This window comes from Calonectris borealis, chromosome 5, assembly GCF_964195595.1.
Source record: "Calonectris borealis chromosome 5, bCalBor7.hap1.2, whole genome shotgun sequence".
Lineage (NCBI taxonomy): Eukaryota > Metazoa > Chordata > Aves > Procellariiformes > Procellariidae > Calonectris > Calonectris borealis.
The window spans coordinates 9140554-9167052 of NC_134316.1; the positions used below are offsets into that span (position 1 = coordinate 9140554).

Sequence of the window (26499 nt, forward strand, 5' to 3'; positions counted from 1 at the left end):
AGTCCCTCACTTTGTGAAGTCCTGCCATGGAAAATAGATCCTTGGGAGAGGTCTTCCGTTGTTCATCTGCCTTTACTACATTAGAAAATGATAGTTATTCTTTCTACTGAAGCTGGAAGAGTATGTCTGACATGTTTCTGACTGTAATGGGATGTGTGGGGATTGTGGATTAAAGACTTGCCCCAAGGCTGTTATTAGCATTTTTCAGCGTAATAATCAAGAGACGAAGGTGCACCATCTAATTTAGGTGTTCATAGCAAGTCATCTCAAGACGGTGCCCAGATCTCTGTATTGATTGGATTGGGAGACACAGTATTGCAGACCTGGATAGGCAGGGGATAGACCCACCCATTGCTCCTTTGTACTCAGAAGCTATAAGAGCTCTGACAGCTGAAGTGCTGTGATGGATGGATACATGCTTTTTAGAAGGAGGAAGGTGAGATGTGCGAGAGGGTTATGCTCAGATGCATGGAGTTCTGCTATGGACTGTGTGATGGGCTGGTCAGGAGCTTATGGGCCAGGATCAGAGGGAAGGCCAACACAGGTAACATCGTGGTAGGCATCTGCAACAGATCACCTGGTCAAGAAGACAAAATAGATGAAGCCTTCTCTAGACAGGTAGAAGAAGTGTCACTGTTTCAAGCCCTGGCTTTTATAGGATATACTGACCGACCTGAATTCTGCTGGGCAGGAAACACAGTAGGGCACAAGGAATCCAGATTTCTGGCGTGGGTCAGGGACAATTTCTTGACACAGGTGCTGGACAGGGTGAGTAGGGAGATGCTCTGATTGATTTGCTACTTAGAAACAAGAAAGAAGTGGTTGGGATTGTGACAGTTAATGGCAGCCTTGGAGAGATCAAGAGGTGGTAGAATTTAAGATCATGAGAAAACAGAGAAAGCTGAGTAGCAGAACAATGACCCTGGGTTCAGGAAAGCAGACTTTGGCTTGTTCAGGGAACTAGCAAGCAACTTCCCTTGGGATATTGCTGTGAAGAGTAAAGGGACACGGAGGGTTAGGTGATTTTCAAGGACCATCTCCTCAAAGCCCAAGAATGGTCCGTGCTGGTAGGCAGGAGGCTAAGCAGGCAGTGCGTGAGGCCAGCTTGGGTGTACAGAGAACTACTGACTGAACTCAAACATAAAAAGAAAACACGTAATAGGGGGAAGCAGCAGGGACAGGCAATCAAGGAGCAGTGTAGAATTACACAGGCATGCAGGGATGGGATTAAGGAGGCCAAAGCTTGGCTTGAGCTGATCCTGGTGATGATGTGAAGAGCAACAGGAAGGGCTTCTACAGGTACATTAGCAGCGAAAGGAAGACCAAGAAAATGCAGGTCTACTGTTAAATAGGGCAGGTGATCTAATGATGAAGGACACACAAAAATCTGAGTTTCTCAGCATTTTCTTTGCCTCAGTCTTCACTGACAGAGTCTACTCCCAGGCATCCATGTCTAATGGCAGGGTTTGGAAGAGAGAGTTACTACCCACTTGAAGAGGGTTATGCTGGCATCACTTAAGTAAACTGGACATATACAAATCCATGGGACCAGATGGGATGCAGTCCAGCTACGATAAGGAAGAAAATTCTTCATAGTGAAGGTTGTCAGGCACTAGACCAAGTTGCCCAGAAAGGGTGTGCCATTTCTATTCTTGGAGGCACTCAAAACCCAGCTAGATGAGGCCTTGAGAAACCTTCTGTTTCATTAAGCAGAAGATTGCATGAGAGTCCTGCAGAAGTCCTTTCCAACTTAATTTTTTCCATGATTCTTAGTAGGCATCTGAATATAAACTGAAGATCCCGTGGAAATGTGCCTTAAGTTGTGCAACATTGAATGTAGGATGGCCTAAATGCTGCACAGCCCCCAAATGGGCCATGAGACGTGGAAATCTAGAGGAGAGGGTAAGTGGTGGTACAGGGACTGCAGCTGCCAGGAAGGGCTCTAACCTCTGGCCGTGAGGCTTAGCAGGGTTTAAACAGCGCTCTCTGCTGCTCCACTCTAATCTGTCACCCTTTAGGTGTGCTGTGGGCACTCCAGGACTTCCTGTCCTGAACCTCCTAGGGCTCAAGGTGTTGGTGTCACACTCTCCGAAGACTTCGTAAGTCCCTGACAGATCTTTCTCCAAGAGTCCTGGGTAGGCTGAGACCTCTCTGAGACTGTGTTAGCACGAGTGTGAGCAGCCGTGGCAGGTGATAGCGGATCTGTTCTTGTTTTACCAAGCTGGCAGAGGTTACAACAGCAGTAGAGTGCAGGGAAGGTCTTGCCAGGGGTTAGTCACCAGCAGACAAGCTCTCTGAGATCCCTGAGCACGTATTCAGGTTGCTAGGGTGGGCTGCCACCTATGCTACCGTATCTTCACAGATCTTGGTACCTATCCTAGGAGCTTGCACCATGCACACTTCCAGTGCACAGTGCAAACACACCCCAAGAAAACCTTGGTTTTGTTGTTGTGCTTTTACTTTGTCCCTGAAAGGCTGCTGCTTCAGATGTCGCACAGCTGCTGGTTCAGCAGGTTCACACCCACAGAAAGCCTACCATAAGTACTTCAGGTTTAATTTAGGTTTAATCAGTGTTTCAGACATGTTAACATTCTTTATTTCAACACTATTTCAGAAGGGCTGCCTTGGAGGCTACTTAATCCTCTGGAGACTTCTGGTTGGAAGCATGAGCAGATTTTCCAGGCCTGTAGCAGCAGACCATGTATCTCGACAAGCGAGACACTCTGTCCCCTGCTGACTGACTAGATGGAGCCATGAATGTCCTGGAGCAAAACTCAAGAGAGTTTCTGAAGCCTTTTTGTGGATGACGAAATCCTGGGGAGCAAAACCCTAAAAGAACTGAGCTTAACTTTGCAGTAAGGATGTAACTTTAAACAGGACAAAGTTGCATGTGCCTACTCGCAATTAAGTAGACATTTTATATCATCTCTTTGAACAGTCCTTCTTCCTGATGTTGAGTCTGACCTGATGAAAGTCCAAATGTCAGTCCCATGTATAATCTTTCAGCAGAAGTTGTGAGACTACGGAAATGTGAGAAACCTTGCTGAGAGCATATCTGCATTAAAGCAATAGGTTTCTGTGCAATTCTAAGCGTTCATTTCCAAACAGGGCTTGATTGCTGTGTTACTGTCCACTTGGCATGAGTAGAACTATATTGTTGTTTAGTTTTAGACCTTCTCTCCACAGTCAGAAACACCTGGGTGTTGTGACTAGAATACCACTCGAGAGGGGACATTCTCTTCAAAGAAGGGAAAACTGATGTACAACACTGAGCAGAAGGTTGGTAGCAAAGCAGGGAAGTCAGGTGAAAATCCAGGAATCTAACTTTAATATCAAGAGTCATTTACTGCTTAGATGGGCTTACATGTAATAGAATAAGCACTGCAGGATAAGAATTGTCTCTGGATTATTTTTTTTTTTAGCAAAGATCACTGAAAGATTCCTTTCAAAATAAACATCACTGTACCCAGGGGAGCAAAAGAGTTATCGAGTGAGAACAAACAGACAAATTGGCTCTGAGTTTTGGATTTCTCCATAATGTTCTAATTTAAAAGAGAATAAGCAAAGAAAAAAGGAAGCAATGGAATAGTAACTTCGCAGCGTAAAAGAACAGAATTCAACTGTTAAGAGGACATTTACAAACACCATTATTAATGCCAAAACATTATTTTACCTTTCCAATGAAGATTAGAGACTTGTCTGTATATAGACAAGTATTTTGTCAGAATACTTTTCTGTGGTTTCACATTCTCATCTGAGGTATCATCCAAGCCAAGCTCATCCCTGATGAATTAATATCAATGGAGTCACATGCCAGGAGTGTGGCTCTTTAAGTACCCGTTAGTCTAGGATCAAATTGGTATTTAATTGGTCTGGTCTGCAGAACTGACCCCTGGCTCCCACTCAAGCCACTCACTGCAACAAAACATGGGCATTTTGGACCTGTCGCATCCTTCTCTTCCCTCACTTTCCCAAGCACCGTGGACTTTCTCACCCAAGTTGATGAGATACATTCAGGCAAAATATGCCACTTGGCTTAGCCCAAACCTTTCTGCCGTGCTTCTGCTTCTCAATGAGATCACCCATTTGTATGTTTTAGTTCATTTGCACCATCTGTAAACCACCTCTGGGGGTACAGAGCACAGCACCTGACATGGCTGAAAGTCCCAAAAGGGCTGCAAGGGAGGGCTAGAGAGAGAAGAGTCCATACGGGTGCTCATATTTTGCCTGGGATCTTCATAGGTCCGAGATTTTGGAGACCGAGCAGTTACTCAGAGTGTACTTGCAAGTAGGTCCCAGCTTCTCAGAGTCACTGTCTTGGAAGGACAGAGAGGACCCCATGGCTTTTGAAGCCACACATGCTTTTTGCCTTTCAGGGGGACTCAAGGATCCTGGCTGGTAACAGCAGGTACACGACAGCCAACGGAAGGTACTTTCAGTGCACAGCTCGGAGTTATTTTGGTCTCACAAAATGCACTACCTTTGCTATTTATCCTTGAGTGTCTTTTACTAGCACTGTGTTTATTTATACTCACACAACTATAGCACCCTCCATAACAACGTCAATAATTCTCAATGCAATGACATTTGCAGTGGTGAGCAAAAGGCAGGAGCCGGTCCCCGTCAGTGGCAGACTGTCCCAGTGACGATGACAGTATATCACAGGGAACTCGGTAATTCTTGGCTTGCTCTCACCTGGAAAAGGAACGGAAAGAGGGAGATGGAGCTCAAAAAGGCAAGTTGCAAAGGCATCCCCATAAAGGCTTAGCGGTTTCACCAAGACAATTAAAAATGTTTTACAAGGAACCCAATAGGTTTATAGGAAACTTGGAGATCTATGAATGTCAAGAGCTTCTCATCCTTACAAGGCAAAGCTGTTAGCACTGTGCTTCTTATAGTTACTTCCTGAGGTATCCGATGCTTAGCAAATTCCTCAACTCACTCAATTCATGCTCCAGTGACGGTATTCTAGTTTGGCAAAAGGGAAATTAATTGTGTCCAACAACATGCCATTTTACTCTCTTCAGGAAAGAGGTGATACAGGGAGAGAGCAGATTGAGCATACTCATTAGTTAATATTTACATCAAAGAAATGAGCTGGTCTTTTGGCTGACTTCTGAAAAAGGAAGCTTAATTTGTTTGAGCAGGGCATTTTAAGGGTTTTAAAAAATCCTGTTTGATAATATTATGCAATAATCAAGGCACACATAGCATCTGGTCCTGCCTGCTCTGTTGGTAAGTGTGCCTGCCTGCTCAGAGGGACACAGATTTCCTGGCACCGACAAGAGTGATACCTCAGGGCTTTTTGAGGATTAAGCCTTGGTTCCCTGTGCTGACATTCTCCGTAAAGGTCAGTTACCCTTTCCTGTGTCCCCTGTCAAACTCACTGACACTGAGCCCCTTTCCTTTGCTAAAGATGATTCAAGCCTTGGAATATGCCCTTGACTAATGAGCTATTTTGGTTTCTGAGCCAGCTGTTTCTCTGGTGCAAATCGGCGTAGCTCTGATTTGAAGTAAAAGGAGACAACTTTGGCGTGGGCAACCTTAGCTGCTTTGCCAGTATATCTGTTTTGGCAAACCCTGCAAGCAGAAACACAGCTTATATCCGCAAGAGAGTGCTTTGAGCAGTAGGTCGGATTCCAGCTCCCTGCACGAAGGGACGTAGAGCGGCAGAGGCTGCTTGGCTGATCTCACAGTATCAGTACGAGGCTTTAGCTCTCATCGCTATGAGCATAATTCTTTCGCAATCATGATGGAAAAGGCTAGTCTGACAAATCTCTTGAGTGTGGGCCAAGCCTGAGGACCTGGCTGTATATTTAAATGCCCCCTACTGTCATTTGCAGACTCTTTGCTGAAAGATCTGTGGGCTTCTCCGTTCATCAGTATCTCCTTCATGTGAGGTCTCTTAAAAACTGTCCCCTTCTCTCCTTGCCCTCTGTGCCTTCCCAGCGTGCCAGCCGCAGTGCCACCCTGTCAGGCATGGCTTTGCCTGGTAAAAACTGTGCCTTCCTCCCAGGCAGGTCTTTCCTCCCCACAGCACTAATGCTCCCAACAGCTCAACAGCGATCCTTGTCCCACCATCTCACCACCATGCCATCTGCGTGGATGAAGCCTCTCCTTCGGCCCCCAAGCTTGCCAAACCTGTCCTTTGCTTGTTTCTTAGACCAGGTCACATTCATCTTTGAGTGGATTCTTCCACCACATCCTTCCCTTCCTTCATGGTCCAGGAAATCTCTCTCTTGGTCTATGTCTCTATGTAACAATCTAGGAGAGCCAAACAAACAAAGAATAAGGGGCTTTAAGTACCCGTATCTCCATTTTATAGCTAGATAACTTGGAGCCAGCAATATCTAGTGGACAGCCCAAGGTCAGAAAGAAAGTCTGTGTCAGAGCCTGCAATTGTATCCAGTTTTGCTGAATCCGAGACCCTTATCTTAGTCATTAGAGCACTCTCCTACACTTCTCCTTGCATGTACTAATGAATGTTTTTCCTTCCATATTTAACAATTTCTGTCCTGAACTCTTTAATTTGTACTCAGATGCAGTCTAACAAAACCATGCTTTCCCTTTACTGAAGCGATAGAAGCATATACTTGTGATGAGCTTTGGCTTCTTCAGCTAATGGACCAGCAAAGTTTTTTCTGTTGCTGAATTTCCTTAATTCTTGAAATCAGTGCTGAGACAAGTCCATTCGCATGACATTTATCTGCTGATAAACTGGGATCATGAATATAAAATCCAGACTTCTTACATCAGTCCAAACATACCAGACATTCTCCAAGTCAGTATTTGGAAAAAGCTATCATGGGCAGCTTATGGGGCAACAGTGGATTTTATACATATGACTTATACTCTAGTTTTAGCATAGGAATATCTGAAGCATGTATCGGTGACTCATTTGTTAAAATATTGCATCTTGAAGCAAGGAAATCTTCTTGCTGATTGTGTTTCTGTGCTTTCTAGTATGTGTCATGGAAAAAATTGGCTGTCATGCCAGACTTTGCCTCCGAGGAAGGTCATATTCCTTTAGCACCTGTTGATTGACAGAATACCTGAAACTCTTTTCCCTACTTTTAATTATTAAGCATGATTGAAACGTCTGTGGGTATTTCTAATAGTTGCTGGAATGCTGAGATAGTAGATATTTACTTGTTCTGGCTTGCTGGGCTGGAAGAACCCAGAAGTAGTGATTTGTTTACATTAAGGTTCCCGTTCCGATGAAGTTTGCTCCAGAAGACTCCACAGCTGGAGGGTGCTATATCTGCTAACATCCTGATGAGTGCTGCGCTGCTCTTCCCAATCTCCTTCAGAGCTGGCTAGATTTTGTCATTTGGGTCTCTCAGGCACCTTTTCTAGTATAGAGATAATGCAAAGCCTCTTGCACCCTGGAGGAAACATTGGCTAGGTGGCAATATGCGACAGTGAAGGGCCAAAGTGGCAGAGTTGTGGACAGCGGGAGGCTCTGATGGGTTATGGTCCTGTGGCAAATGACGGACTGAAAACGATGTATGAGCTACTCAGTGGAATTGCACAGAGATAGACGGCACCTCCCTAGTCTTGCTTTCTCTCTGAGACCCCGTAGGGCAGAGGTAGCCGTCCCATGAATCACGGTGCAGGAGGGCGGTCATGCAGAAGGAAAGAGGCCATGGTGCTGTATCATGGGTATGTGTGCTATGAGCTTGTCTGCAGAGGATTTTGGCTGAGAAGGTCTCACCTTCAAGTCATGGGATTTGATGGATTGGATTGGGCTGATGAAAGGGTCCTTGGGTAAGCTGGACCATTGTATCCCAGCCGTTGCCCTTTTACTCACCTTGTGGATGCTGCATGTCAGCATCCCCCCATGTCAGTAACGGAAAGCAAGAGCTCTGTTGACGTGGAGAATATATATCTGAAGCCAGTTACATCAGCTGTGTCCCAACTGCCAGGCATGCTGTAGCAGAAACGCAGGATTTCAGCAATGCTGCTCAAGGTTCATAGGCTTTTCAAGAGAATTGTCAATGCAGGCCAGTGCGGGCTGCATTACAACTGAGTGAAAAATAGTGTGGAGGGAATCTAAATTGGCAGGTTAGGATTTTATTTCTGGACTGGAAAAAGAACATTTGCCTTGTGATTTCCCAGCTCAAACTCTCTGTGTGGGCATTGCTCATTTTTTTTTTCATTATTCCTATAATTTAATTGTGGGATTTACTCTTTGGGAAGAAAAAACCCAAACCCAAACAAAAACAAAACACCACAACAACCTTTCAGTTCTGTTATTCAAAAGAAAATTTGTTAGCAGGATACGTGCACTTATTAAATTAGAATGTTTATTAGTTGCTCATTTATTCCTTAAACTATGAGAGGAAGTTTTCTCTTTCTCATTTTTCCCAACCTGGTTCTGTCTGGGAAAGCTGATAAAATCTCACTTTTTAACTGCAATTTCTCATCCTGTTTTTAGCAGACATGATGGTTGCAAATGAAAGGTGACCACAGAGGGAGTGGCTAAAATGTCATTGTTGTACATTGTTGTATGGGCTGATGATTATTAGTCACAGTATATATTGGGAAAGGCTCTTCATAATTTTATATACCACAAAAATAGTTTGTTTTTCTCTGAGCCCGCTAAATTGCTGTTTCAGCTGGTTATTTGTTGCAGCTTGTTTGATTACAAAATCTTTGGTCATCTGGGTAGTATTTCTGTAGCATGGGTGAGAAGTCACAGTAGCAGCTCTAAAGCTTTATTAGGAAGAAAGTTCTACTCCTACTGTTTAGCATGGGATAGGCTACGAAGGGAAGATAGGATATTTGTTAGAAATGCCAACACTATAATTTTCTTCTTTTTTGGACATCCTTTCTACTCACATCATATATAAAGTCCCTTTCAGTAGGGGCTCTATATATGTAAAATATCATAGGCAAAAAATGTATAGGAACATCTTCTTCTAGCTTTTCCTTCCAAAGGGAATCATATAGTAGTAAAGCTGAACATGTTCTGAAAGGCTGCACGCATATGGGTGTGGAATTGAACATGCTTAGAGCTCTGTGAAATGCATCTCATGCTGCTATTAATATATACACTTTACTAACAACCTGCATTATTGACAACATTGTTGTCTACTGTACTCATTTCAAAAATAATGCTTTTATGTAATTCTCAGCAATATGACACAAACATAATTAATGTAATGAAAACGGGTTCAAAAAGGTACTGAAGACCTCATTGTTCAGTGGAATACATAATCTGCTGACTGCTCTGTTCAGTTTGGGCTTCAGACTGTAAACTCCTGGGTCAGGTTTTTTATAATCTTGGTGTGAGCTGACTGATTGAAGCACAGACAATGGGAGGGCAAGCCAAAGGCTCCAGATCTTACTGACATACTGTTATATCAGATTCCCAATTTTAATTTACTGAAAAAAATAAGAAACAGAGAGCTAAGAGACGTGAACCAACTGTTCCTCCCAGGGTAGTGCTAATTTCCAGACCTGTCCCCCAGTCAGACCATCAGTGCTGCTGCCCCCAGCTCCCATCTAAGAGGGTGCACTGTAAAATCTGGAATGATTTTCAGAGATGATCCCAACCCTTTCTGGGCAAAACAGAGATCGTCACAGCCATGGTTGTAGCATTCCCCCTTTGCACTACTGCTATGGCCTTTTTTTGTGAAGAAATGGCAAGGTTTACTGCTTTGGGGAGGGATCCTGTTTTGCTTCTGGAGGTGTAAAAGAGATTTCCTACCTTTGGGTGAGAGTGGGGAAGGAAAGATGTGGCTTGCACAGCACCAGAATTTTTCTCTTAAACTATTTTTTAATTAAAAAAAATATTGATGCACTGAGACCTAAACTGATTATAAATGTCTCATTTTGAAAATTGTGGCAGATTTTGCCCTTTTGATAATTTCACATTTAAAGAAAGTATTTAAATGATTTAAGTAATTTTCTTTTTTTTTTTTTTGTAATTTAGGCTAACTCAAATTATCGGTATGAAATAGTTTGATTTACTCGAAGCATTTTTTATGGCTGCCCTCTGAAAAATGTTAGTCATCTAATTTATTCAACTAATTCAAACTAGGAAATCTGCCAAATTCTTGAAAATTCTCCAGTGACAGGAAAGGATTATACTGTGGTTTCTCTAAAATCTAGTGGTGTTTTTATTTAGCCTGCTCATAGCTTTAGATAGTGAACAACAACTTGTAGTATTGACTGCTGGTTTCTTTAGCACTGGGTTAACTTTGGCATATTTGAGGTACTGGCACTCTCTCCGCAGAAAAGCAGGCAATGACACACAGTCATTGAAAGGATAATTCTTTGATGTCTTTTACGACCCAAACAGGAGAGAACTGGCCTCACCCACAGGCCAACCTGTACTTACCCAAGCTGCTTGCTCCATTGTACCTTTTCCTGGTGCTAACGGGCTGTGTGAAGGAGGACACTGTGCTCCTTACCCTGCTTCCAGCCTTTCTTTCGCTCTGGCAAAGGGAGAGGCTTGTGTGTGGCTGCAGCAACGTCCTCGTCCTCTCTTATCTCTGCGGGTTTCAGCCTGAAGGGCGTCCCTGATGGCCAAAGGAGTCGTGACATTATCATATATAAATACACACTTTTGACTCTATGTTGACACACAGATGTTTCATGGTCTTAAATACTGGCATATTCTTCTCTGATGCTAGCATAGTCATTCTGATTATGGCAGACTTCTGCCTATGAAATGCCAATAAAGAAAGTTTGGACTATTAATACCGCCTGGTGACAGCAGGATTTTTAATATCCTGCTCTGATCTAGCTAGCGAACTCCTGTTTAAGAGGCTATCTTTTCTCCTAATCCTATTTATGACTTGTTAGGTATAATTTGTAAATGGCCAACACTATCTTAGGCACTTTACAGACATAGTTTATAGCATTATTTTTTAACTGCATTGAATTTACCTTGATGCTAAGCAGGTAATCTATTGTGCAACTACTTTTCCAAACTTATTCTTCAAAATTAAAGGAGACTCATATTTACTTTTTGATGTGCTTCTACAGCTTCCCATTTGCTGGTCTGAATTTCTGGCTTTTAGTTCAAAATTTGGAAAAAAAACCCGGAACTATCAGTAAGATATATGCTTTGCTTCTGCATTTGAATGTGCAGATCCATCCAGTGTAATGACCCTGGGTTTTTTTTGCCTTGCACATGAATATTAACATTTAGTGAAAGCCTCATTTTCAGTCTGTATAAAAAATGTAGTCGCACCAAAGTATCCACTCATCAAGTGCGCACACGAAAATGGCACTTAAAACCAGGCGTTTCCTCATTTCAGTTCAATTTCTAGGTACACAGACAGTTACTTAAGTAGGCAATTAGCTGACTGGAGTGGTTCTCTGATGGTGAGTGATGAATTCATCAATTCATAACTCCTTGTTGGAGCAAGTCCAGAGGAGGGCCGCGAAGATGATCAGGGGGCTGGAGCACCTCTGCTGTGAGGACAGGCTGAGAGAGTTTGGGTTCAGCCTGGAGAAGAGAAGGCTCCGGGGAGACCTTATTGCAGCCTTTCAAATACTTAAAGGGGGCCTACAGGAAAGACGGGGAGGGACTTTTTACAAGGGCATGTAGTGATAGATGAGGTGTAGCGGTTTTAAACTGAAAGAGGGTAGATTTAGATTAGATATAAGGAAGAAAGTCTTTACTGTGCGGGTGGTGAGGCACTGGAACAGGCTGCCCAGAGAAGTTGTGGATGCCCCATCCCTGGAAGTGTTCAAGACCGGGTTGGATGGGGCTTTGAGCAACTCGGTCTAGTGGAAGGTGTCCCTGCCCATGGCAGAGGGGTTGGAACTAGATGATCTTTAAGGTCCCTTCCAGCCCAAACCATTCTATGATTCTATGATAATGTTTGAATGAACAGGTCTCAGAATACAAGAGCTGCAGACAAGCAGAGTATTTTCACAGGAATATTAGCCTGTATTTACATCCCCAAGTGATGGAGGCTTTTAGTTATTCAGTGCAGAAAATAACCAATGCTTCATTAGAAAGGGTTTCCTCTTAAATGACTGCCCTGGACAGTTTATTTTGTGTTCAGACTGTGGCTGATTAGCATTGCACTACTTATCTGGAGGAAGAGTTGCTCTTGTGAAGTGATCCTGATTGAGAGAAGCTGTAAAACAGGCGTAAAAAATCCTGACTGATGTGAAAGAGGTGCAATGGGAGCAACTATTCACCACTCATTACAGCAGGAGAACTCAGGATTACCAACTGAAAGGTTTAGGCCATTTTTAAACTTTTTCACTTGCTACCCAACTAAATTGTGATGATACACTCCAAACCACCGGATGTTGTGGATCTTGAAAGCATACACAGATCAAAAACTGACTAAACAAAAAGATAAAAAGCCTGCTAGTGTGCATGAGCCTTCAGCTGATGAAATCCTTAAGTTGCAGATATTGCTAGAAACTAGGAGGGCACATCTATTTTTACCTTGCTGACATCCTTCCTAAAAGCGCTCACTGATCACCCGTACATCTCCAAGTAGTGTGCTTGCAGGCGGAGATGTTCAGAACAGAAGAGCTGGGCAGCAATATTGCTCACCGATGCCAGCGATTTGCTGAGAGACTTCCTCAACTGGTGGTTGCTTCTGGATCTTTGTACTCAATACCCTTGGACTGTCCCTCCGCTAATTTCTCGGTGGATTTTCTAAGCCACAGTATTTGTGCTTTCTGCTGTCCTCACATACTAGTAATCGTACCAGGCACAGATCCTGGGAAGGTAACTGGGAAAGCCATGGGATCTCTGCCACTTACTCAGGGGTCAAGGCTCAGCTGCAAAGTGCTGCTGCCTCAGAACAGCAGGGATGTGATTGCACAGAGATAAGTTCAAGTGTTTGCTAAGCTGGTTTACTACATGATTTAATAGATGCCAAAAACTTTTCTTCTCAGAATGTTCTTCCCAAAGCTTTTTTAATTGCCATTTATTGATGAACGTCATGAAAACAATGTCAGGAAATAATTAGAGAAGACGCAGACCAAAATAAAAAAAAAAAAAAAGGAAAACAGATGGAAAATCAGCCTAACCTGCGGGAGCATCGCAGCACCTCGACGATTTCATTTTCCTTGGGTGCCCCCTCGTGTTCACCACTAGTATAGCCAAATGCATTTGGACTGGCACAGACAAAAAAAGAAGTAGCCAGTTGCTATCACCTTATAAGGTGAATCCATTTCGAAATCCTTTGTCCCCCCTCTATCTAGTATCCCTATGACTTCATCTCCAGAGAATCCATGTGCGAAGTTGCAGGTTGAATGCATAGCTTATGCCTTATCTTGGACAGTCCAAAACCAAAGAAGGCTTCCTCTGCTTGCGTTTGGTCCCAAGTTATGTGCATATTCAAACTTCTTGAGAGACTTCGGCAACGCTCTTAGGCCTGATTTTAAGAGGAGCGATTCCAGCTGAAATGCCAGAGCGCTGAGGATGCTCACAGCAGCTGATGATATCAAGGGATTAAACTTTGTGCCTTTAACTGAAAATATTTCCCACACGGGCTGGTGTGTTTGGAGGCTCAGTACCCAGAAGGTTGAGCTACGACCGAAAAGCCAGAGAGTCTCTGGGTTTTCTGTCATATGACACTTAAGCATCTGCTTCAAATCGTTATATTTATAGAAGAGGATCCATCTCTTGTGGAAGTATGGTAACGTGTCATCAGCTTGCTCTAGTATATTCCCTGCTGTGCTGTTCAGCATTTGCAGGAGCAGAGTGGGATTCCCTCACACTCCAGTCTGGATTTGTACAGCCCATTTGCATTCTTCCTACTGTTGTATGAGCAGTAGAAAAAAATATAATTCTAATTTTCAAGCAAATGAGAACAGTTCCTCTCTTTGAAACCTCAACAACTGAATGTCAAACACGCACAACCATGGGTGAGTTATATTTGGGGTTCCTGGAGACACAGCAGGAAGGAAATTGGTCGGTCTGGGCTAACAGACATTCTGATCATCACTTTTTGTCACACTTAGGAGTGAAAATAGGAGGTATGAAATACGAGGGTAGGTGAAATGGAAAATGGGTCCTTTCCTCCTCTTAACTAAAAGGGTAAAATATTGCAGGGAATGGGGTTTTGTCAATACAATTTTTTAATTGATTGGTTCTTATTGTAATTCAGGCTTCAGACAATTTATTGAAAGGTTATTTTGTTAGCCCAAGTGAACTGAATTTTGGGTTATTCATTCAGCAAGCTGAATGTTATTGGTCAAAAAGATTTTAGTTAACCCTCTTGCAAGCAGAAAGGGCAAAGATTTTACAGAAGTGAAAAATGACTTACATTTTGGCTGGTAGAAAACGATCCTACAGAAATGTTTGAAATATTTAAGGGGTATTGTATAAGAAAGCTTTCATGAGTGGACTTCGTCTTCAGGACTGGGAACCCATTTTCTTTCATCAGCACTAACCTCACCTTATAAGAAGAGAAAAATTGAACCACACTTCCTTATTCAGTATTACATTAAATGAGCTTTTTTGCACAGCAGCTGTGTATTATACTCTCACTAGGGCCCTCTGCTGCTCACATTCAAAGTGAAAAACTCTGAACTTGTCTGGGACGCCCAGAAAAGGCTTATAATGCTTAAAACAATCAAAACACCAATAATTTTGGAAGGGATGTAAAACTTAAGCCCTCCTGCATCAGGACTACATTAGTCTTTACCTAAGTGAGTTAAGAAGAAACTTTTTAACGGAAAGGTATTTCAAAATTTCTTGCTGCAGGATTTCTTGTGTTCATGCTGGCCTCTGTCAGAGGCACAGTATGTGACAAATGAGCTGATCCGGCTTGACAGTTGTTAATTAAAATATTCTGATATTCAAGGGACTTTGCTGAGAGAGGAAAATTTTTTATTTCATGGGTTTTTCTCTTCCGATTGTTGCTAAAAATATTTGTCTGTCAGGGATATAATTTTCCTCTGACGTTATCTACACAGTGCATAATTTTGTGTGATCCAGCTGCTGTGGCACTCACTACCTCACCAGCAGCAGGAGGAACTTCAGGAAGGAAACAAATGCCAGAAGCAGAAGGAATCTGAAGAAACCAAAAGTTCTTATTTTCACAAATACATCTCTGAGAACAGAATAAAAAGGACAATAAGAAAGAAGCCAAGCTGTGTATGTAGTGGCACAATCTCCATTATGATATTGCTGTTTTCCTTTTCCAAAAGCCCAGAACCTGCAAATTTTTAGGCATATGACATAATCTCATGCCTATAAGATGCTCAGCTTTTTGGATGGAATAATATAGCTTTTTTATGTGCCCCAATGTGCCTCTAAATGTGCTATAGCAAGTCAATTTTGTACCATCTATCCGGTCAATTCGTACAGATCTGTATGTGATACTTGGTTGTATCTGCATCCTTTGGTGGAAGACAGATACTGACAGCAGTGAGCTTGTGAGAAGGTGAAAGTTGCTACTTGTGCATTAACTGACTCGTGTATTTCAAAAGCCGACAGATGAAAGTCTATACAAACATCCAGCTACAGCACCTATTCTGCTCAGTTTCCTTCCCATCTGTGGCATGCCACGCTCATTTACTACATGCGAGTTGAGTGCTAAAGTGAGCAATAACTTCCTCGGACGAAAACTGAGTTCTTTAATTCAGGAACTAATAACCAAAAGTTACAAAGCACTAGACATTAACGTTATGGCACCTTTGTTACGCAGAGCTCAAAGTGCTTCACTGAAACTGATTCATTATGCCTCACAAAACTTTTATCTATGCATACACAATGATCAAATTAGATTTGATCGATGACTTAATTAAATTTTGAAGCATAACAAATATTATACTTTTGAAATGCAAATATGAGTGTTGTAGCCCTAATTTTATTTTCAGGGAACACAGGAATTGGCATACTGAAGATGAGAACACGAGGCTCACATTTTTCACTGCATGCTACATATTTTTACACAACTTTTAATTATTACAGGCTTTATGGGGTGTCAAAAAAAATGTACCACTCATCAGCTGCAGCGCAAATTTCGTTTGTTAGTGATACTCTTTTCTCCACAAATCAAACCACCTAACTCGGGAGGAAGGACAAAGATTGGCAGAAAGGAAGTGTTATCACCCTTGGTTTATTGTACAAAAACCATGGCATGAATCTATTAACAACTTACATAAGGTTAGGTAATAGGTCTATGGTGAAACAAATGAATCCTGGGGAATTTTTAGGAATCCTCATGTTCTGCCTGAAGTACAAGTCCCATCACTTAATCTGAAACACCATGGGCCCCGTTTTGCAGAACTGTGAATACCTAAGTGCGTTGCCTGGTGCTGGTAGATGCTCACTGCTAGCAGCAGAACACTTTTAAAATGGAGGAATGCAAATATAATGCCCCTTTTGAGAGCGGGGCCCGCAACTGCTCCTCAAGAAGCACCTCCAGACCCATCCCTGGTTTCCCCAAGATCTGCCCCGTAAAGCGCGTTCCCTCCACCTCAGGACGCCTCAGGCGCTCAGCGCTGCACTGACAGACGCCAGCGCCGCCCCGCCGCTGCCCGGGCACCGGCAGGCGGCTCAGTAACGGCCGTCCCGCCCCGCCCGCTCCCCCCGGGAGGGAAGCGAGGGCCCACCGGGCCGGAGCTCCCCGTGTGGCCTTCAGTCGCTCCAAGCCTTTGGGCCGCGCTCCGGCGCCGGGTCTGGCCTCGTGAACCGGACTGCCCCCCGTCACAGCCACACTCGGAGCGCTGGAGGACAGGCGTGGTTCGCGGGCCTTTATCTGGGGATGGAGAAGGGAAGCCTCGAAGTGCAGCGGGGCGCGGGGGTCTCCCGAGCCCCGCCGGGGGAGGACAGGAGAGCCGCCGCAGCTCCCTGGCAAACGCAGGGGCCGGGGCAGGCGGACGAGGCGCCCGCCCCGCCCCGCCGGCGGTGAGGCGGGGCCGCACCGCCGGGGCGGGGAGCGGCAGACGAAGTCTCGCGAGAGAGGGCGGGGGCGGCCGCCGCCGCGCTCCTCCCCGTGCCGGTCCCGGCGAGCGAGGCCTGCGCTGAGGCCGGGCTGCGCCGCGCCGCGCCGCGCCGGGCGGGCGGCGGTAGTGACGGGGAGGAGGCGGCGGGCCGCCCGGGGCCCGGGCCGAGGCGCTGGGCAAGATGCCGGGCGGACGGGTGTGCGCCGCCTGCGGCTGCTCGGAGATCGAGGTGGACGCGGCGCGCGGGGACGCGGTGTGCACGGGCTGCGGCTCGGTGCTGGAGGACAACATCATCGTCTCCGAGGTGCAGTTCGTGGAGAACAGCGGCGGCGGCTCCTCCGCCGTGGGGCAGTTCGTGTCGCTGGACGGTGAGCGCCGCCGGGGCGGGGCGCACGTGCGCCGGGCCGGGCCGGGGCGGGGGGTGTGGTGCTGTGCAGGGCCGGGGGCGAGGGTGCTGGGGGGACAGGGGGGAGTGCGTGGGGAGAGAGTGCTGGGGGGACAGGGGGGACTGCATGGGGGAGAAGGTGCTGGGCGGACAGGGGACAGTGCATGGGGGAGAAGGTGCTGGGCGGACGGGACTGTGGGTGGGGAGAGGGTGCTGGTGGGACAAGGGGCAATGTATGGAGAGAGGATGTTGGGGGGACAGGGGAGAGAGTGGTGGGGGACGAGGGGCATTGCATGAGGGAGAGGGTGCTGTAAGGCTATGGAGAACAGGGACAGTGCACGGGGGTGAGGGTGCTGTGGGCAATGTAGGGTCAGGGACGGGGACAGGGGGTGAGGGTGCTGTGCTGGAGGGTAGGGTTACGGGGATGGTGCATGGGGCAGTGGGTACTGGGGGGTAAGGACAGTGTATAGGGAAAAGGGGGTACAGGGTCGGTGCGTGGGGGACAGGGTGCTGTGCCAAGGCTTGTGGGGGACAGAGCGCCTGGAAAGGAGAGTTGTGCAAGGGAGGGACAGGGATGGTGCGTGTGGGAAGTAGTGCTGCACAAAGTGGAAATGGGTGACAGTCAGTGCACGGGGAGGGAGGACAGAGTGCTGTGGAAGGTGGGACAGAAATGGGGTGGGGGGGCGGCTGGAATGAATGGGAAGAAAGAGCTGTGCGAGATGGGAGAGATGCTCTGTGTGTGACGGGAGTAAGTGCATGAGGGACTGGAGCTCTGCATGGTGTGGGGTGGGCGCATGAGAGAAGGTTTGGGACTCTGTGTGGAAGGACGGGGTGCACGGGGAATGGGGAGGTATATGAAATTACTTGGGGTAGAGGACAGGAGAGTTGGGTGTTCGATGAGTAGAGGGAGTTCGTGGAGGCACAGAGGCAGTGTGATGGAGGAGAAAGAGTCTGGAAGTGAAGGGTTAAGAGTGTCCTGTAAATAGATGGGTTGGGGTGTTCGTGTGAATGCCCTGGAGGATAAGGCCTGTGTGTCTGGAAAAAGACCACGTGAAGAGGACATAGTGTTTGGAAGGGGAGAGAAGGAAAGGGGTGTGGGGAGTGTGTATAAGGAGAAAGAAACATAAACAAGAAGCATGGGAAGGAGCTTAGCAGTGAAACAAGGGGGACTGATGGATTATGTGGCTGTGGGGAAGAAAGAAGAGTTGTGGTGGAGAGGGCAGCACTGCGTATTGGAGTTTGGGAGTTTACTGTAGACTAGGATTTGTCTTATGTCATTCCTGTCTTCCAACTCAGGGTGCTGGCATTACTTTCTTTTATAGCTTATGAGCAGCTCTTGTATCCTTCACTTTTTCCTGTAGTGATGTGGAGACTACATGTTTAAGGGCTTGTATTGCTTTTTCCCTCCCACCCGAAATTATGCAGGACAGATGGCATGCAAGCTAGAGCGCATTTTGGGATGCCTTTATCCTACGAAAAAAATATCATGAGGAAAAGAGAGAACTGCACCATACTGAGGTTTTTTCTTCTTCTGGATGAATTGCACAGTACTTTCCTAAGTTCCTTTAAGGGATCCTTTCCCTTTTGTGCAAGTCCTGAGATGCTGCTGTTAGCTAATCTTTTTTTGATGGATAGTGCATTAATTCTTTGATCTTGTATAGCTAGTTAGTTACCTGTCATATGTTACTCTGAAAAAGAATTCTAGCACCCATGAAGACAGCTAAGCACCGTGAGGATAGGTGGATGTGTAAAAGTGAAAATATAATTGGAGCACATTCTAGCATGCTTATAGTGGCTTTATCTGGCTGGCACAAGGTGTGGTTGTAGGGGCTTAACTGTATGTTCATATTGTGATCTTCTAGCAAGTCCCCATGTGTGGAAATGTATGTATTTTGGTGAAATGTTGTTTGTGGAAACAACAGAACAGGACTTTCAAAACAATGCTGTTTGTAGATCAGCTAAGTTACTGCAAGCATGAGTGGGGGCCTTATTTTATGCAGTAAATATTTCAAGGAAATTTGGATATGGGTGGTTTATGCTGGCATAATTCTTTATGTTCCAAAACAGATGCTTCTGTTGTGAATAATTTTTTTTGCTTGACTTAAACTGAGTGATACAAGCTAATCTGAAAAGATGTATTTGTGCTGCAGTAACAGTGTCTTCCTGATGTATGCTTGTCTACTATGCTTGTGTGACACCGATTTAAGTCCTTGGAAACGGGCAGAAAAGTCCTTTCCTGTGTAAGCAAGACAGAATTTGTATCTCTGGGTGTTGTGCTGGCTGGAGAATTTCCAATGGAATGTATATTTCTTTTAAGTCAGAAAACATGTACTTGCTGACAGCAACATTTTTCGGTAAGCTCCAGCTCTCAGTGACTTTTCTGGTTACGTAAGCAGGTTTCCATCGAAGTTACTCGGTTTTAACACCTTTTCCTGTCATCTTTTGTAGCCTCTTTAGGTCTCTGGCTCTGAGGGATCCCCTGTGTATGACATGCCTTGGGCTGAGGCTCCTCGGACTGCAATCTGGTATTCATGGGCAGCCCTACTGTGTGGAGCGTTTGCAGTGTCAGAGGTGCCTGGGCTACTGTTTTTGAGACCCTGGCTCTTGGTCAGTAGGGCTGGGTGACTCAGAGACCGTTGTCCCAGTTTTGCAAAGTATGAGGGCTGTCAGGTTCTCTGTTGCAGAGCTGGGAGTTTAATGGGGCTCTTGGTGTCTACGGAGTTCAGAGTTCCTGGTTGTGCAACAAGGTTCCCCAAACCCTTCCAATATTCACTATGTCGAATAGTTATAGATGTCTTTATTCATAATTTATTTTCATCTTCATCATAAAGAAGCAAAAGGGATTGGAAAGCACTGAGGTACTGTTACTGATTCCTCTTTGATACATCTAGCAAAACCTTTTATTTTGCCAAGCTGCGTGTTAAGGACTCAGAATCTTGCATTTGTTTGCTGAAGGAGGAAGAGTGTCCTGCACTTCTCTATATTAATACAAAGTGGCCTGTCTAAATCGTGCCAAGTCCTTGCTAGTAAGCCCAGCAACCTCACTATAAAACATGGGAAATCCCTTCTTTTGTTCCCTAAGGGTTGGAAGAGGGTGTGAGATCACAGTTAAGTTTTCCTAGGCAGTATTTACATTCAGCTATCAATGTGCCTAGTGTAGGAAGCCACAGCCTCAACACTGATGCCTTTCACAGAGAAGTTTGGTATAGCCAATGTTTTCCAATGCAGGTGTGCGAGTCTGTTTCTTTCCATTGTTTAACAACTGAGCGTTAGTGTGCTGAGAAAGTGTGGGCTTGTGCTTGAATATGACTGAAAGATCTCACTTTGCTACTGTGGTAGGGTGTGGGGAAATGCAGGCTAGTAAGTCTGTTGGGCAAAAGGGCAGAAGCAGCAAAGGACGAAATAGATGGATGTGCAGGTAAATAAGTGGGAAGAATGTTTTTTGGCAAAGTGAAGGCATGCCTTGCAGAAGTTTCTGAAGAAGTCGGTAAATGGACAAAGCAGATCATTGGATTTCCAAAAGGAGGTCGGCAAGATCCTTCACCAGAAGCTTTTAAAGAATCTGAGGTGTCGTGGATAAGAGAAAGTCCTTACAGGGCAGAGTAACTACTCAAATTACAAGAAACGTAGACTAGACATAAATAAGTCTCCTGAAGTGACTTCCATGGAATCTGGGCTGATGATGTGGAAAACAGGTGAATGGTGAGTTAATGAGGTTTGCTGGCAACACTAAATTATTTGGGGTAGTAAAGACTGTAGAAGGATCTGTTGCTCTTAGTGGCTGGGTAGTAGGATAGCAGATGGGATTGAGAGTTGCAGGGAGAGTTAGGATTGTTCCTTTCTTCCATATGTGGGATGGTAGCATCTGAACTGGCTAGTATAACTTGGGAAGGAGATCCCTAGGTCTTAATGGCTAGATCCGTAAAAACATTTAGCTCAATGTTCATTCGCAGTACAAAAGAACAGAGTGGGGAGGGGAATGTTAGAAGTTATCAGGAAAAGAATATGACAGCATATACATACACTGTTACATACCCACAGCACTATCTGCAGCTTAAATACTGTGTGCGATTCTGGTGTGTTTCTCTCTTTTCTTCCCCCTCCTCAAGAAAACCTCTAGTAGAACTAGAAAAGATACAGAGAGGAAGATGGGGTGATCAAGAGGAGAGCTTCTTGAAGAGCTTCTCAGTTAGAATGACTGAATAGACTCAACCTCTTCAGACTGGAAAAGAGATGACTGAATGGGGACATAGTAGAGGCCTGTAAATACAGTAGAATAACATGGCAAGGGTGAGCAATTGTTCAGTATCACATAATGCAAAAACTAGGGAGCACTAAGAAATCGAGCAGCTATCTTATTTTAAAGGTAGCAAGTAGGAGGTTCAGAAGCATTAGGAGATTTTTTTTGTTGTTTTTGTTTTTTTTTTATTTCCCCAGAAAAAAACATTTAATTAAATTGTGAATCTTAAGTTGTGGATGTTAAAAGTTTACATGAGTTAAAAAATGATTGGGCAAACAGAATAAAAAAGTGTCACGGCCATTAAAAAAAGATGCTGTTTCTGGCTCAGGAAATCCTTGAGCCACAGATCTCTAGACTCTGGGAGATTATATGAGAGAAGTATCACGACAAGCTTTCCTCCTATGTTTTGTGTTCATTTGTAGGCACGTATATTAATGGACTTTACTGCTCAGAGGTAGGATACTGGACTAGATAGTCCTTTGATCTGACTTGGCACAGCTGTTCTTTGAGTTCTACAAAGATGCTTTTGAGGGTTTTGACCATTCTTTTAAAACCAGTCCAAGAATCGGGGGGCTATGGTTTTGCAGCATAAAGTGTAGGTGTCCCTAGGTGTTAATACTGGGGTTTTTTTTCAGCTTGTGTTTTGGAAAGTGGTGAGCACAAAACTCCTCTGACTTTGACAGTTATATAGATATGTTCTCTCATGAAAATGCTTAGCTAATTCTTCTGATCTCTTTGTGAGAAGTAAGTAGTAGAGATATTTACAATTGTGAGTCTGTGATAAGGTGTCGACAAATCCAGACTGCAAGGCGAAGATTTATTTAGAGTAAGGTTTATGAAGTTGCATATGCAGTACTTTGTAATAAAGACCATGAAATCTTCTCTGATTGTAGCTGGGACATATAAAAGGAGATAGTGTGCTTATATAAATACACAAAGAGAGAGCTAGGCCATCCCAGTCCTGATGAGATGCCCTTTGGAGATGGGCATGACCTATCTGTCTCAGCATAACACCACCAATGCTCTTCATTGCCATGGTCTTGATGGAAATGGAGGGTATGATTGCAGGTTAGCCTAATTCCACAATTCTTACTAATGCTGTCTGTCTTGGGGAGTGGCAAGTCATCTCGTCTCGTGAGGTACCCGTTACTTGCTGGGTCGTGAGCTGGTAAGTTCTTTCACTAGCAAGGGAATGCTCTCTTCATGCTCTAGAAGGGGGCTACTGCATATCTTTCTATTGATCTTCTGAGAGGAAAGTCCTCACAAAGCACAAGCTAGTGAAAGCTTTGATAGGCCCTGTACTGGTCCATTTAGTTATAATTCTTAATGCTGTTGCAAGTGGTCACAGTCAGGTAAGAGTCCAGCCTCAACCCTTAACCCTGGCCATGTTATTCTCTTAAAGCTTGTGAAGGCCATGCATTGAAATTGAGTTTCTGAGCTTGACTGATTTGACCCTGGATACGTCAGATACCAGTGGAAAAGAGTTGTTGTGCACATTTGAGCTCCCAGGAACTCTGTTAATTGCACAGAAAATGTTTGAGGCGTGTGCTTTTCCTATCTGAGTCTAGTTTTGAAGAATAACTGTCCACCTTATAATTGATAGCCAGTTCAGACTGTCTCAGACTAGCCAAAAGAGGTTGTTCTCTGTGGCTTCTTGACAGATTTGTGGAGCATTTGAATTAAAATTCCTCATTCTGCTAATTGGAATGAATGCATCTTGCTTTTTTTTCCCTTCATACCCAAGTTCTCCTATCGGTCATAACATTTGAACGCATCCCAGCATGAAGTACAGCAATACAGGGTCTAAGTGAGCTACATTCCTGCCTCTCCATTATACTGTAATTGCATCCTGGAAAGCCGAGCTCCACCGAGCCCTTCACCAGTCTGCATCGGTTTTACGGCAGCTGCTTTTGCAGAAAGGCAAGTTATGAGTCATGTGCTGCGTTTGAAGGTGGCGAATTCTCTGATCACTCTCACTGTGTCTGGGTGGGAGTCCCCCATCTTGTGGTCATTGTTGGGAGAAACTGCTTTCACAAGTATTTTCCCTGAGGCTGGCAGGAGAAAAAACAAGCAGGAAGCTGAAGAGAGTGAGGGGAGGAAAGCTGAACATGGAGCAAACATTGATAGTCCAGACTCTCTTCAGGTTTTTGTTTAAAGAAGCTGAGAAAGTGGAAGTCTAAGGCTTCTGACACTAATCAAAGAAGCAGAAAACAGTCCCACCTGAGAAAGCTGATGTGCAGGCAGCGCAGCAGCAAGCTGGAAGGTGTAACTGAGAAAATACAGCACGAGAAAAGGGGACTGCAGGGTGTACTGAGCTGTGATCCTGAAACACATCGTGTCTGGGGAAGCTCAGCTTCTTTTGTTCCAGAAATAGCCTTTAAAAACTTGGTAGTAAGTTGAGAAAAATAGCATCTGATAAGCTTCTTGGGCACAAACCATAAGGCAGTCTGGAAGCCTGCCCTTTAGAAGTGTCGGGGGTCTCTGTGTGTGTGCGGTCCAGTGGCAGGAGAGCTGCCTGCTTTGCCAGGCACTGCTGGCCCCGACCAGCTTCTCCCTGGGGCTCCCCCAACCCTGCCCACGGCCCCGGACCCCATGTCAGACCCCCGGGCACGTCAGCCCCTGGCCCAGCAATGCCACATCAGGGCCGGTCTCCAGCTCCCCGCAGCCCTGCCCTGCCCGGCCATGTGCCCCGCCGAGCCAGGCCCGCATCCTGCCTGGCCTCAGCCCGTCCCTGTGGCCCTGCCTGGCCATCCCGGGGCTGTGTCTGACCTGGTTCCCCTCGCTGGGCCTGATCCTGACCCCCAGGTGCAGGCTGGCGTCCCGCCTGGCCTCAGCCCATCCCTGGATCCACAGAAGCACCCGATGCCCTGGGCTGTGGCTGCCCCTGGCCTGCTCCAGAATTCAGGGCCACATCTCTAGTGAAAATTTAAATCAGAATTACTTTTCAAAAGCTTTTAGCTATCTCTTACTTAGAGTGTGTCTTCCCCGACCAGCTGCCGGTTTTTGTAAACTGACAGAAACCTCGTAGTTTTGAGACCTCTGTCCCCCTCTCAGGCTTGTCTGAAACTGGGCAGAGAGAGGAGGGCGGCGGGCAGCGCTGCTGTGCGCGCCATTTTCCCCGGGGAAGACAGGATAAAAAATGGAGGTTAGCGTAATGAGATGCAGCCTCCATAGTCTGAGGTGACAGAACTGTGGGATGGAGAAGAGAAGCTGGTGGAGCTAGGGGCGTTTATCCACTCCAGGTAAGACCTAGAGGAAACTACTTCGTAGCAGGGTTATGGAGTGACTGTAGGCGGGGCACCGAAGTGGGGTTCTTGCCCCACAGGACCTACCCTGCCTTCGGGGTCTGAGGTGAGCGTCTGTGCGGGACTGAACAGCGTGACTGTCTTGAATCAGCTTTACTATTTTACGGTTGATTGCTTGGAATTTCTATCTGTTTTGGTGACTTTTGATTAAAAATACATAATGAACTAAATTACAAATGCATATTTTCTTCTTTAAATGCTAGGTTGGCATTTGTTATTTGAGATTTACAATACGTGGTGTGAATTAAAACTTACTCTTATATAGTGACTAACAGGAGGTTTTAGGATGGTGATGACTCTACAGACATAGTCATAGGAAGGGGAGGTGCAGGGGGCATTGGCAGCATTAGTCCAACTTCAGCACCGAGTCAGGATCACGTAAAGCTCACGGGTTTTGTACAGCATACATACATTAAGACTCTCCATCGCCAAATGTACATGAGTTTGCAAGATACTAATTTGAGGCTGGTGGGAAGAATGTTGCTTGTGGAAAGATACCTGCTTGCTTTTGCTTGTAGGGAGAAAGGAAAGTTGTGAACTAGTAGCCCTTAGCACACCAACGAGTGTTTGTTAAAACTTCTAGTGTAGGAGGCTCCACAACATTTGTAAGCGGGCTGTTTCAAATATTAGAATATCAAGTAACAGTTTCTTTCTGCTAATACAATTTTTTTATTGCAAGTAAATTATAAGCAACTTACTTCAGTGACCCATTTGCACTGCCGTAAACGCTGAATGTGTACTCTTACTCTGCAGAGTCCCTTGACAAATTTAATGTATCTTTTGCTTTAGTAAAGCTGTGGTATGCTCAATTTTTCAGGTATGCCTATGGAAGCTTACTGAAATGTTTTGTATATGCTACTTTATTCTTAAAAACTTCCTTATGTTTTTACATCGAGGAGCGTGAGCTATGTTGACCTCAAGTGCAGAACTTGGCCAGGGTTTGCCTTGATCAAAGTATTTCAGTCTTTTGGGGTTTGTGGAAAAGGAAAGTTACGGTCAGCAAACTGGAGAGACGAGAGGGACTAGATACAGGGAGGAAAAAGCTTTCATAAAATTTAAGCTAAGCTTACTAGCCATTCATCTTTTATGCCCTTTTTTTCCTCTAGAACTTTATAAGATGGACAATTACTGTCACAGTAAGTGCTAGTGAGACAGTTGGTAAAGAGGATGAACTCTGTGTTTGTATCAGATTCTGTGTTTTTGTCTGGTCAGTTGTTACATACAATAAAGGATTCTTCTTTATTTTTTCAATACTACAAAAGCAGAAGGAGTAGGGGTTTTGTTTTTAGTTGGTAGTTATTAATTGGTTTCCATGTAGGATGTATTGATAGACCAAATCCTGACATAAAATATTTCTTGTAGTGCAGCCTCAAACAGTCCTGAAATGGGTTGCACCGGTAATCCACACACTAAACTCAAAATGAAAACACTGGATACTGAAAAGTGAAAATAATGTTAATATCAGCAAAATTCCTCTTACTTGTGGTCCAGATTTCTAGAGATGACACTAACTCACAGTTAATTTTAAATTATGTAGAGTGGTCATAATGTAATTTGTAACACAGAAGAAAGTATGGATATGCTGGATTTGCAGACCTTTTTGGGAAATCCTGAAGAGTATTTAGCTGTTTTGCCATGTGCTAGGTTTTCTCATTACAAAACTAATTCATAACCATGTTGTATTG

At 44.7% G+C, this 26499-nt stretch overlaps 1 protein-coding gene across 6 annotated transcripts in view; it reads left to right on the top strand.

Annotated features, from left to right (window-relative positions):
* The first annotated feature begins 16921 nt into the window (after positions 1–16921).
* Positions 16922–26499, top strand: part of BRF1 (BRF1 general transcription factor IIIB subunit) — a 172866-nt gene continuing 163288 nt past the window's right edge. For 3 of the 6 annotated variants that reach the window (XR_012673780.1, XM_075150905.1, XM_075150908.1), the window contains exon 1: positions 16926–17252. Coding sequence is in view for 4 of the 6 variants with exons in the window: in XM_075150905.1 (XP_075007006.1) it covers positions 17066–17252 (187 nt within the window). In the remaining 2 variants the exon portion in view is untranslated. Of the gene's footprint in view, positions 17253–17821; positions 19877–26499 lie in introns of those variants that run through there. The other 3 variants (XM_075150913.1, XM_075150906.1, XM_075150907.1) reach the window with 3 other exon arrangements.